The sequence below is a fragment of the Stegostoma tigrinum genome, chromosome 25 (assembly GCF_030684315.1).
Source record: "Stegostoma tigrinum isolate sSteTig4 chromosome 25, sSteTig4.hap1, whole genome shotgun sequence".
In the NCBI taxonomy this organism is placed as follows: domain Eukaryota; kingdom Metazoa; phylum Chordata; class Chondrichthyes; order Orectolobiformes; family Stegostomatidae; genus Stegostoma; species Stegostoma tigrinum.
The window spans coordinates 36,020,488-36,033,630 of record NC_081378.1 but is presented as its reverse complement, the minus strand read 5'-3'; the positions used below and the strand labels follow the sequence as shown (position 1 = coordinate 36,033,630).

The 13,143-nt window shown below is 40.5% G+C and overlaps 1 protein-coding gene across 14 annotated transcripts in view; it reads right to left on the bottom strand.

Moving 5' to 3' along the window:
• Positions 1-13,143, bottom strand: part of anks1b (ankyrin repeat and sterile alpha motif domain containing 1B) — a 766,097-nt gene that overhangs the window by 403,382 nt on the left and 349,572 nt on the right. For all 14 annotated transcript variants that reach the window (XM_048554436.2, XM_048554438.2, XM_048554441.2 and 11 more), the window contains one exon: positions 9,715-9,816. In XM_048554436.2, the coding sequence (XP_048410393.2) occupies positions 9,715-9,816 (102 nt within the window). The remainder of the gene's footprint in view (positions 1-9,714; positions 9,817-13,143) is intronic.

Below are 13,143 nucleotides of genomic sequence, written 5' to 3'. Positions count from 1 at the left end.
GAAATCAGACAGATAGAATTTTTAAAAATGGTTAAGCTTATAAGTTAATGACAAGGCTAGAGAATTACATGATATTCAATCATTCCATCAAAACTCCTCACAGTTCAAAGAGAGTATCAGATTGTTCCCATGATTTTCCATGGGCTTACAAAACATAGGAATCTGTTTGTACAGTTGTATAAATGTGCCAATCCATGATTTATTATTTTTCTCAACAAAATCAAAAGGACACACTGATCATTCATTAACTTGCTGCATGTGGCTTTTGCTGTTTAGTTTCAATCACTCGTGGAATAGCCATCACTGGCTGCATCAGTATTTGTTGCTCATCCCTTAATGCCTTGAATTGAGTGGCCTGTGGAGGCATTCAGATAAAGCTTGCCACATTTACCTATATAAAAGTAGTTCAAATATTTAAAGTGACCTGTTCGAAATGTTGGTTAAATTGTTTCAAGGGCTGCATTATTTTCAATTTTATAATGTTTTAATAAGGTTTTTTTAAAACAAGTCTATACTTATTGATCTCTAAGTTGAGCAAAAATGTCCTTCCTACTAAATAGCCAGTACATCGTTTTCAAAAGTCACGACCTTGAGTGTTTAAATGTGTGTGATTCAGTATACCAAATGTGTGTGATTCAGTATACCAAACGTGTGAGATTCAGTACACCAAATGTGTGAGATTCAGTATACCAAATTCCTTCAGGACCTACATATTAATCTGTTATGTAATCAAGCCTAGAGCAGTTGGCAGTCTGCTGGAAATTTCTACCTGGAGCTGGCCTTCTGCTCAGACAAATGTTCAGGGCACACAGCATAGTGTAAAATCTGCAGAACATTTCGACAGCAACATTAGCACACCAGCATACTGAAGGCACTGCCAAACAAAAGGTGCAGCTTGCAGAGAATAGTAGGATACCTGTAAGCTGTTATAAATCTGTTATCTAATCAACAGGTTTAATTATGATCGCAAAAAATAGCAATTTATAACACCGCCCAATACTTCCAAGGACATCATTTTAGTTTAATAAGGCTATACTTAGCAGGCTGCTTCTATGCAGTTTTAGATTTGTCTTGCATTCGTAAGGGTCTTGGATCATGGATGGTGCAAGTCAACTTTTGGTTTCTTCACGCTATTTTTAAAATGTTGATGATGTCACTATACAGACCAGCATTTATTGCCCATCCTTAATGGCCCTTGAGAAGGCAGTGGAGAGTCATCTTCACGAATCGCTTCAGTTCATGTGATAATAGGTACATTCATAACACTATTGTTAAAAAGGGAGTTCCTGTCCTATTTGAATTTGTAGTGGATGAATAGAACTGAACATTTGAACAATGCTAGAACATTTTAGAGAACATCAGAAAGTCAGCTACATTGCTGTTTACAGTCACATGTGGACCAGATGATAATCAACAGTATTTCATGGTCAGCATTACTCAGGCAAGCTCTTCAGCAACCATGGTGGAATTTGAACTTGTGTTCCCACAGAATTAGCTTGGGGCATGCAGTGTAATAACCCAGTGACATTACTGTGACACTATTGCCTCCCACATCATACTTGATGCTCACACAGAAAAACTGGCAACAACAATGTTAGCAACAGCATTTTTGATAAATTATTTGGATGGTTTGGATATCTTAACTGCAGCGCTGATAACAGCTTGTGAAATCTTTTTGGGATGAAAGGAAAATACATGGGTAATGTTCTTGGCAGCTTCTGTGTCTCTTGGTTACTGATAGTTAATTTCAGTTAGAGAATTTAAACCACAGATCTTACAAGGGCAGTCCAAAGCTTTACACAATGAACAATGGAAATTCTTAGAAGCCTGACAAAGAAAACCTCAGCAGATGGGGTATTGTGAACTAATCACCACTAATGCCTGACTGCTCATTTTTAGCTTTGAGAATATATAAGTAAATTAGGTAAAATAGTGTACAGATGATGCATTTTATTAAATTTTATTTAATTGCTAAAGTACACACAGATGATGTCTTCACTGTATCACGACAAAGAGGAACTCCTTCCTCTGAGTTAGAATTAGATTGATTCCTTCAGTAGCACTAATTCAGTTGAAGATATAAACTGTTTGAAAACTGCACAAAGCTGTAGACTAACATTATAAACCTTAAGCAGCCTTAAGGATCTACTAATGTGCCAGCCAAACTTCACTCCATAGAAGAAAGCTGCATTATTATAAAGGCTTTTCTGCCAAAGGGGAAATCTGTTGATGATTTTAAAATAGAACCTGATTATACTTCTTACAGAATTAGTTTCTTCTTCAAAATATAACAATACTATTTTCACACGAGAAGTAACTCAGTGTCTTACTATATATTTGTTCACCCACGGTATCTCAAACTCAGTGAACATTTTGCAAAATGATTTCTGCCCATAGATCAAGGTTTTGTTTTTCACTGTACAGAGAAATGCTTGCCAATTATGCCATAAGATATAAGTGTAGCATTAGGCCATTCAGCCCATTGAGTCTGTTCCACTATTCAATCATGGCTGATACGTTCTCAACCCCATTCTCCTGCCTTCTCCCGACAGCCATTGATCCACTTGCTAATCAAGAACCTATCTATCTCTGTCTTAAACACACTTAATGACTTGACCTCTACAGATTTCAACCGCAATGATTTCTGCAATCTCACCACCCTCTGGCTGAAGAAATTCCTCATCTCAGTGCTAAAGGATCGTCCCTTCACTCTGAGTCCGAGTCTCTCCTTCTAGGAGAAACATCTTCTCCACATCCACTGCATCTAGGCCTCTCAATATCCTGTCAGTTTCAATGAAATGCCCCCTCATCCTTTTAAACTTTTCAGTACATACTCAGACTCCTCAACTGCTCCTCAGATGACAAGGTCTTCATCTTCAGGATCATTCTTGTAAACCACCTCTGGAATCTCTCAGTATAACTTTCCTTAGACATAGGGCCCAAAACTGCTCACAACAGTCCAAAGGCAGTCGGACCACAGCCTTATACAGCCTCAGTAGTACATCTCTGCTCTTGTATTCTAGCTCTCTTGAAATAACTTTGCATTTACCTTTCTAACTGCTAAATAAACCTGTATATTAATCTTAAGAAAATCCTGAACAAGGATTCCCAAGTCCTTTTGCACATGTTTCTATTCTTCCAAACCTCATATTTTCCCACATTGCATTCCATCTACCACTTCTTTGCCCACTCTCCTAGCCTTCCAAGTCCCTCTGCAGCCTGCCTAATTCCATAATACTATCTGTCCCTCCACCACTCTTTGTTTCATCTGAAAACTTAACGCTCTCAGTTCCTATGTCCAGACATTAATGTACAATGTGAATAATTGTGATCCTAACACTGCCCACTGTGGAACTCCACTAGTCATGGGCTACCATGTGGTAAAAATCCCCTTTATCCCCACACACTGCATTCTGCCAGTCAGCCAATCCTCCATCCAAGCTAGTATCGTGCCCATAACACCATGGGCTCTTGTATTATTTAGCAGCCTCCTGAGTAGCACCTTGTCAAAGGCCGTCTGGAAATCCAAACAGAACACACCCACTGGCTCTCCTTTGTCTAACTTGCTCATTAACCACTCAAAGATTTCTAACAGATTTACCTGGCATGACCTCTCCTGGATGAAGCTGTGCTGACTCAGTCCTATTTTACCATGCACTTCCAAGTATTCCTCAATCTCATCCTTAAGAATGGTCTCTAAAATCTTGCCAACAACTGAGGTCAGGCTAATGATCTATAATTTCCTAACTTCTGCCTCCCTCCCTTCCTGAACAAGGGTATTAGATTAGCCATTTTCCAGTCCTCTGGGACCCTCCCTGACTCCAGTGAATTAGCAAATCTGTGGCAAATAGATTTTATTCTAGACATGATTTTGTACTTTTTAAATGATAGAAGTTGGTAAGCTCTGTAGATCATTGAAATATAACAAAACGGGGCTAAATTAATTTAGGATATCTGTTCAGCATGCTCAAGTTGGACTCATGGGTCTGTTTTCCATGCTGTACAGCTGTAAGGCTCTAAACATAATCATGGTATAAGTCATGCTACAAATGATACAAAAGCCCTATTCACACCATACCTGACATTCTGTGAGCAAGCCTGGTCAGTACACATTAGTCAAGTTACACTGGCCTCGGAGGAAGTACAGCATTGATTCATTTGACTGTTAATAGGTAACTGGACTTGGTGTTTACCTTCAGATTAGCTATACCTGCATTGTCTTGTGACTGTTTTAATCGGTCTTATGAACATTACTTCCGTCAATAACTTGCTTAAGTCATCATTCATGGGAATTTTATTCAGTGCATTCCATAATATTCATAGTTACTGACAACATTAATGTGTTTTTTCAACATCCACTCTCTGGTACAGAGAGAAAATAGGAGCAGGAGTAGGTCATTTGGCCGTGCGAGTCTGCTCCACCATTCCAAATGATTGTGGCTGATCATCCATCTCAGTGCCCTGATCCCGCATTCTTCCCATACCATTTGACCACTTTTGCCCAAAGAACTATCTGTCACTCCTTGTTAAATGTGTTGACCTCAATTGCATTCAATGGCAGGGAATTCCTCAGGCTCACCTCTCCATAGGTAAAGACATTTCTCCTCAATCATAAATGGCCGAGCCCATATCCACAGACTATGACTCCTGGGTCTGGGCTCCCTAGTTTTGGGAATATCCTACAATAGCCAGGTTGTTTTAGGTCAATTAGATTGATTCTCAAGAAAGTCAACTTCTTACCAACTTATAGCGTCAAATGTCAATGAGGTAACTGATTGCAATAATAGTTAAACTAGAAACAAAAATGTTATTCCAGCCAATTGAAAAAAACTGTTGAATACTATAGTTTCTTTGCCACAGATTTGAGACGCACATGCTCAGTATATAACCAGAGCCATATGTATTTTGGATAAATTAAAATGTAAGTAATAAAATATTTATTGAAAATAATCTCACACAACTATTTCTTGATTTTTTTCCCTTTTATTGGGATTGGGATGTCAAATGGTTAACATTATTTAAACAGAATTAAAGTAAAAAAAAGTGGAGCTGAAAAAGCACAGCAGGTCAGACAGCATCCAAAGAGCAGGAAAATCAACGTTCCGGGTTGGAACCCTTCTTGAGGGCCCAGGAGGGGTATGGAAGCCCTGAAATAAACAGAGGGAGGAGTGCAGGGCCCAGGAGGGTAGGTGAGATGGCGATAGGTAGATGCAGGTAGGGGGTTATTGTGGTTGGTCAGTGGGAAGGGTGAAGCAGATAGGTGAATCAGAAGATAACGTTGGTGGTGGGGGTGGAGAGATTTTAAAGCTGGTGATGTTAATTTTCAGGCCAGTTGGACTGTAAGCTCCCAAGGTGAAATATGAGATGTTGTCCTCCAGTTTGCATTTGGCCTAACTCTGATAGTGGGATGCCAAGGATGGACATGTCACCAGGGGAGTGGGAGGGGGGGGTATTAAAGTAGATGGCAAGCAGAAGATTGGGATGATTGGTGCATGCAGAGCAGAGATGCTCCGCAAGCTGGTCCCCAAATCTGGGTTTGGTCTCCTTGATATAGAGGAGGCCACATCAGGAGCAACAGATACAGTAGCTGAGGTTACATGAAGTGAATCTCTGTTTGGGGCTTTGGACAGAGGTGAGAGGGGAGGTATGAGGGCAGGTGTAGCATCTCCTGCGGTTGCAGGGAAACGAGGGGTTGTTGTGGAATGTGGAGCCAATGAAGGAGTCACGGAGTGAGTAGTTCCTATGGAAAGGGGTCTGCAATGTGGAGTGAAATACCTTTTCGGTGGTGGGCCCAGATTGTAGGTAGCAGAAATGTCGGGGGATGATGTGTTGTATTTGAAGGTTGGTGGTGTGTTATGTGAGGACAAGGGGACTCTAACCTTATTCCTGTTGGGGGGCATAGAGAAAGAGGGTTTGAGGGCAGAGGCATGAGAAATGGGAGAGATGCAGTTGAGGGCATCTTTCATAACAAAAGAGGTAAAACTATAGTCCCTGAAGTAGAATGATATCTGGGAAATCCTAGATTAGAATGCCTCATCCTGCGAGCAGATATAGTGGAGGCAGAGTAATTGAGAGTATGGGATAGAATTTTTACAGGATAGGGGGGTGAGCCAAAGTGTAGTTAAGGTAATTATGGGACTCCGTGGGTTTGAAATGGATATCAATAGTGAGTTGGTTGCTGGAGTTAGGGACAAAGAGCTCCATGAAGGGAAGGGAGGTGTCAGAAATGGTCCAGGTGACTTTCAGGGCGCAGTGGAAAGTGTTGATAAAGTTGATGAACTGTTCAAGCTCCTCACAGGCAGCACTATCATCAATATAGCGGAGAAAGGGGTGAGGGATGGTGCCAGTGTAGTTGTTGAAGCGGGACTGTTCCATAAGTCCCACAAACAGGCAGTCATAGTTCAGGCCCATGCAGGTACTCATAGCCACCCCTTTGGTTTGTGGGAAGTGGGAGGAAGCAAAGGTAAAGTTATTGAGGGTGAGGACCGTTTCCGCCAAGTGAATGAGAGTGTCAATGGAGGGGGACTGGGTGGGCCTATGGAACAGGAAGGAGGACAGGGCTTTTAGGCCATCCTCATGGGGGACACAGGTATATAGGGAATAAATGTCCACACTGAAGGTGAGATGCTGGGGACTAGGGAATTGAAAGGCTTGGAGAAGGTGGAGGGTGTGGGTTGTGTCCCAAACATAAGTGTGGCGTTCCTGGGCCAGACAGGAAAGAATAGAGTCAAGGTGAGACAAGATGAGCTTGATGGGGCTGGAGCAGGCAGGGACAATGGGTTGACTGGAGCAGTCAGGTTTATGGATCTTGGGTAGGAGATAGAAACGGGCAGAGCTGGGTTGGAGAACTATCAGATGTGAATGGGAGATCTCCCAAGGTGATGAAGTTGTTATTGGTCTGGGTGATGATGGCCTGGTGATTAGATTGGAAAACTGATTGAAGGGATTTTAGGAGGTGGTGTTGGAGATTTGGCGTCTGGCCTCAGCAATGGAACTGACTTGTATTTTAATAAAATGAAATAATTTTTAAAAAATAATAGCTACATTCAAAATACTTTGCATTAACTAAATACAATTAAATAGAAACATACTGTGATAACGTCACAAAGCATATAATTTTATATTTTTGTTCCTAAGTCGCAAAGTAAAGTGAAAGTAAAGTATGTCTTTTTGCCCAGACATGCTTCACCATTTTGTTAGCTATCTACAATCATACTTTTAAAACATTATATTAATTCCTATTTCTGTCAAAAAGAAAATGTTGTACAACAGTGCACACCTAACATAATAGCCTAGAAGATGTAAGGCTGCAACATCATATTACTTACACAAGAAATTTAGAAAACTAAAGCTCGATTGGTGGCAGACGTCAAACCTTACCATATTTCTTTGGTGATATATGGCGAGGTTCACAAATAAAGGCATGTTGAAAATGGCAGCTGCTGCAGGTTTAAGCTTGACCTTCACACTGAGTGCCGATATTTTGTTGTTGACATTTTTATTTTGTAAACTATGATTTGCCAGCAGCAGTAAAAATGCCAAATTCACTGATCCCAGTTATTGTTTCAGAGTCTGATGAGATGTCCCATTCGTTAAATAGCTCTGTGTCAAACAATACAAATTGCTATTACCTCGTAGTTCAATTCATTATTTTGTGTGTTTTTGTACTTAGTAGGATGACTAAAAAGCAAGAAAGAACATAACTCTTTCAATGCAGTACCCAAATATTAGCCTGATGAGTTACTGCCAATTGGGTTCTAATTAGCACTTAATTTTGGGCTGATAGCATTATTTTAGCATGTTCTTGAACTTGAACATTTCGACGAAAAGGGGAATCATGAAAGGGGAATTGCTTTTGGTTTGTGACCACCTTCTTTGATATTGTAAATGGGAAGTCAGAGAAGGGGTACTTTTCTTTGTGTTCTGTGTTAGTACATTTTTCTCCGCCCCCTTCTGTTTTACTTCCATCTTCACTTTCTTTTAAACTCTTCGTTTGTTGCTGGTCATTTTGTGTTTCTTTCTTTGGTGGAGGCTAATGGGGGCATGGAACTTGAATTTGGAAGGCTGCATGTGGAATGAGTGTTTGCAGGAAAAATGTACACTAACACACGAACATTTATTGCATGTACCTGGCATTTGGTTTATGTTATTTCAACAGAGGAGTTAAAATAGAGTCATACTTTTGTTAAGGTGGAAAGACAGAAATTCCATCCAGCTAGGCTCAGTGTTTGTATATAATTCCCACTGCTTACACCAGCCCGGTTATTCCAGACAGTTGAATATATCCAGCAAATATGGCCAAGTATTTGGCAATACAAAATGTGCCTATCACAAAGGCACTGCTTAAACTGTGTTAAGTGAGTTGGGTCCCTCAGACAGCTCAAATAGCTGTTGGGGTCACCTTCCACCTGTGTCCCTCCAATGCCATTTGTCCTGCAGCTCTTGCTTTGATGACATTTGGCAAATAAAAGCATTTTTGTCCATTCTTTTGCAAACTTGGCACTCACAGACTACTAGGCTCAGCAAATATTTCTTCTGTGAATCATCTCCTTGTTAAATATTGTTCTTAGGGCATTCATACATACGGTGGTGGTCAGTAAATTACATGGATATTGATGAGTAACTTTCAAGGCAAAGTTGTTTATATATGTCATGACACTCTCTGTTGGGTCAAAGATCTTGACAATATGATAAATGCTCTCACTATAAGCCATGGGGGACTATGCCAGCATCCAACGGTGCCATTTCAAAGATATATTCAAAGTTGAGTGGACTCTAATATCATGATAGTCTATTAGTTGTTCTTTACTATATTGTACTCAGATGTTTACAGGGACAAGATCCAAGCCAAAGTTGTCCATTTTCCTCATCTTAAAATATGTATTTACAACATAAGCCCTGGATTGAACTGCAATGTTGTGACATTTGAAAACAATTCTTAACTTATCATCATCTGTGCACTGTTTACAAAACTGGATGTTGAGAATGTGACATGCCATTCCCTAGTGAAGCTAGTTTTACAACACCGCATTATCCCATCACTTTCAAATGTACAGTGGGACTGCCGGCATTTGAATTTTAAGAGTAGAATATCTCATTCCTACACTTAGAAGAGATGGTTGACCAGTTTCCAATGAAATTAAATTTTCATTTTAGTTATATGCAACATATATTTTATGATCAGAGATAATAGGAACTGCAGATGCTGGAGAATCTGAGATAACGAAGTGTGGAGCTGGATGAACACAGCAGGCCAAGCAGTGTCTTAGGAGCACAAAAGCTGATGTTTCCGGCCTAGACCCTTCATCAGAAAAAGGGGAGGGAGAGAGGGACCTGGAATAAATAGGGTGGGTGGGTGGGGGGGGAAGGCAGATCGAAGATGGATAGAGGAGAAGACAGGTGGAGAGAAGACAGACAGGTTAAAGAGCTTTCAGCACCCTCTCCCCCTCCCCCATTTCTGATGAAGGGTCTAGGCCCGAAACATCAGCTTTTGTGCTCCTGAGATGCTGCTTGGCCTGCTGTGTTCATCCAGCTCCACACTTTGTTATCTTGGATTCTCCAGCATCTGCAGTTCCCATTATCTCTGATATATTTTATGATATTGAATGCAAGGCTGAATTGTCAAACCAATATTTAAAGGTGACAACATTCTTTTCATGTGATAGCACAATCTCATTGCAGTATCATTTGCTCTACGGCACAAGATCATGTTACCTTGTATGAGCGCAGTGATTTGTTGTGATTTCTGGGATGGGTGATCTTTCAGAATGTCTAACGCAGTCCATTCTTGAGTGTCCTTGATACTTGCATCAATCCCTGGAATAAACATTACACAGTTTGAATTATATAGAATTACAAGGATCATTGGAGATAGTCACAAACAGTTGCATGTTCACATGGTCAAGTTGAGGTATGAGCAAGTATCTTTGATTGGTCAAATGTCTTTCTTATCGCTGAGATTTTCTTATGACTGTTGCTGAGTCCTGAGAATTTTTATCGATACACATAATGCAGTTAGTAACTTCACAGAGGTTACAGCAGAACAAGTCTTGAACAAATTATCAAAAACAATTTTATTCAGGTATCAAATGCACAAAAGAGAATGGGGCAAATTTGAAGGTAACAGTGAAGTGATCATGTATGCCACTGACCTTAAAGACAGCTGCTCACAAAGATTTAGTCAGCTCTATGGCTTAGCTTTTAACACTCTTAGGATTACAGGATATCTCTGAAATTCACTGATAGCCATCTTAAAAGGCAAACTAAACAATTTCAATGAAACAATTATTTCCCTTAAGAATACTTACAGACAAGAAGTTGGGTAATAACAAATTTTTGTCATATTATTTATAATTTTATAAAAAGCAAAACAAAGAGTGGGGCATAAAAATGAGATTCAAGTAGAAACTGAAATAAAGTTAACAAACATTAAAAATGTATTGTACAACTTAAAATGCAGGAATTTTGTCATGGAGTTAAAAAAAAAGGACATTTCATGAATAAAACAATTTCAAGGCCAAAGAAGTATCCCACCAGTAATTATAACTCAGTATGCAGTTAAACACTCAAGATAATCTCAATAGAAAGGTATTTAAACACCACATTCAGTGAAAGAATAGGGACTTGGTGACAGCAAATTCTGGAATCTTCCAGTGTTTTAAATCAATCCCACAGATTATTGATTTGAGCACTGACAGTTTTGCTGTCATTACAACTTTAAAATCTGGACAATAAATTTCTTGGGGCATATTCACCATCAATAATTTAGTGAAATTAGATTAAGGAATGGTAATATTAAATAAAACCAAGTTTTGTATCCTATAGAGCACATAGGTGTTATATTCTGCTCGGATTAGCGCTGGCCACTATATCGGGCAATAAAAACTTCACTATAAAAATAATTTTATTAACACAAAATGATTTAAAAGATGGCTTATTGCCAAGAAATGCAAACATTCTGGGAGTGACTGGGAAGGAATGAGGAACTGTGGATTTTTACTCATCCAAGAACATTAAGAGAATAAGGGAGAGGTGCAACATAATGATAGTTGCGCAAAGCAGGGTCTTTTCATTCTGCACCTACAGTTCTAAGCACTGCATGCAAATGAGGCAGCTGTTGAGTTTCCAGCTTCTGAACAATTCCTGACAACTGATTTGTCTGAAAAAATTCTAGTGTTTGCAAAACGACAAGATGATGGCACAAAACCATCTGGAATGGGAGCCCTGGTCAATGTTCTACTTCCTATCCAGAGATGCTAAGACTCCATCACAGCTTATTTAATAGCCCAATAGTTGAACTCGTTACGGCCCTGCTTTTTGGAGCTAAAGTGTGCACTAGATATGCACTCAGCCACTGGGTGAGCTGAATCTGAGTGAAATACAGGGCATACATACACATCAAGCCAAGCATCATCACTAATTATACTGATAAATCTTTAATGAAGATATCACAATAATTTTGTGAAGTGCCACTTCCTGCACTTCACAGGATCAGCCCTTTGGTGTCAGAGACCAATCTTTAACTCACTTATGTCTAACGAGGCTGCACAACAGATTCCACCCACTGACTCCTGGTCAATTCTTGAGAGCAAGAATAAATGCAACTGAATTACAATTTATTCTGGAGACTTATCTAACAGAAGAATTCACGTTCTGATCTTACGGTTGCTGATAGCAGATTGTACAACTGATCTCATTTGGCAAAGTTATTATTTCTACCGTTGCAAAGATCTCACTTCTCACTGGTGCATTATTGCTTCCCAAGTGCTACTGATTGATCTAAGCCTACGGCAATGTTTTCTCAATTAATTGGTGAGCATTCTTAGAAACCTCCTGATTAATTTTCATTCATAATTGAAAAATAGGAGAAAATTCTGAGAGGATAATTGTTCAATTTATGAAAGCAAGTTGTATTTAGTTTATCAACCTCATTCTACAACAAATTTTGCCCAAGAATGCTGAATGAGGACATTCCCTGAGCCTCATTCACAAACCTGAATAAATAGAGGCAGGCCGCCAATGGGCAGGCCTGGAGTTAACCTGAATTGGCTTGAGTGTTCATTATTATATTTTGGGTCAATTTCTACTAAGTGCTATGCCTCCACATGAAGTTCACCCATTTTCTAAAGATTGCCTTGCCAGCAACAGTACATGGCTCAGCTAATGTGGGGACAGTAAGTAAGACAGCTTGATCACAAGCCAGCAGGACCTTTGGGAACACTGTGAAGATGGGGTTGTGGAAGCCCGCCTTGCCTGGAAAATATGACAAAAGTAGGTTTGACACCTGATCTTCTAAAGGCAGCACATGATTCCCATGCAATAGGCACCAAATCTATTCTGCACAATCAAACCTAAAACCTGGAAAATGGCCTAATGCAATATCACACCAGTTATCTCTCAGATGTTCTTGCAGTGTAAGTTGTTATTCCCCAAAACTGGCCTTTACTGAATCTAGGAGATGGTAGGAACTGCAGATGCTGGAGAATCTGAGATAACAAGGTGTACAGCTGGATGAGCACAGCAGGCGAAGCAGCATCAGAGGGGCAGGAAAGCTGACATTTCAGGTCAGCGGTATACTGCATCCGCTGTTCCCGTTGTGGCCTCCTCTACATCGGAGAAACCAAGCGGAGGCTTGCGGACCACTTTGCAGAACACCTACGCTCAGTTTGCACTGAATAACTGCACCTCCCAGTGGTGAACCATTTCAACTCCCCCTCCCATTCCTTAGATGACATGACCATCCTGGGCCTCCCGCAGAGCCACAACGATGCCACCCGAAGGTTGCAGGAACAGCAACTCGCATTTCACTTGGGAACCCTGCAGCCCATTGGTATCAATGTGGACTTCACAAGCTTCAAGATCTCCCCTCCCTCTTACCGCATCCCAAAACCAGCCCAGCTTGTCCCTGCCTCCCTAATCTGTCCTTCCTTTCGCCTATCCCCTCTTCCCACCACAAGCCCCAACCCCATCTCCTACCTCCTAACCTCATCCCACCTCCTTGACCTGTCCTTCCTCCCAGGACTGACCTATTTCCTCCCTAACCTTCTACCTACACTCACCTTTACTGGCTTCAACCCTGACTCTTTGACTGTCTGTCTCCTCTCCATCTATCTTGTCCTCTATCCATCTTCCATCCGCTTGCCC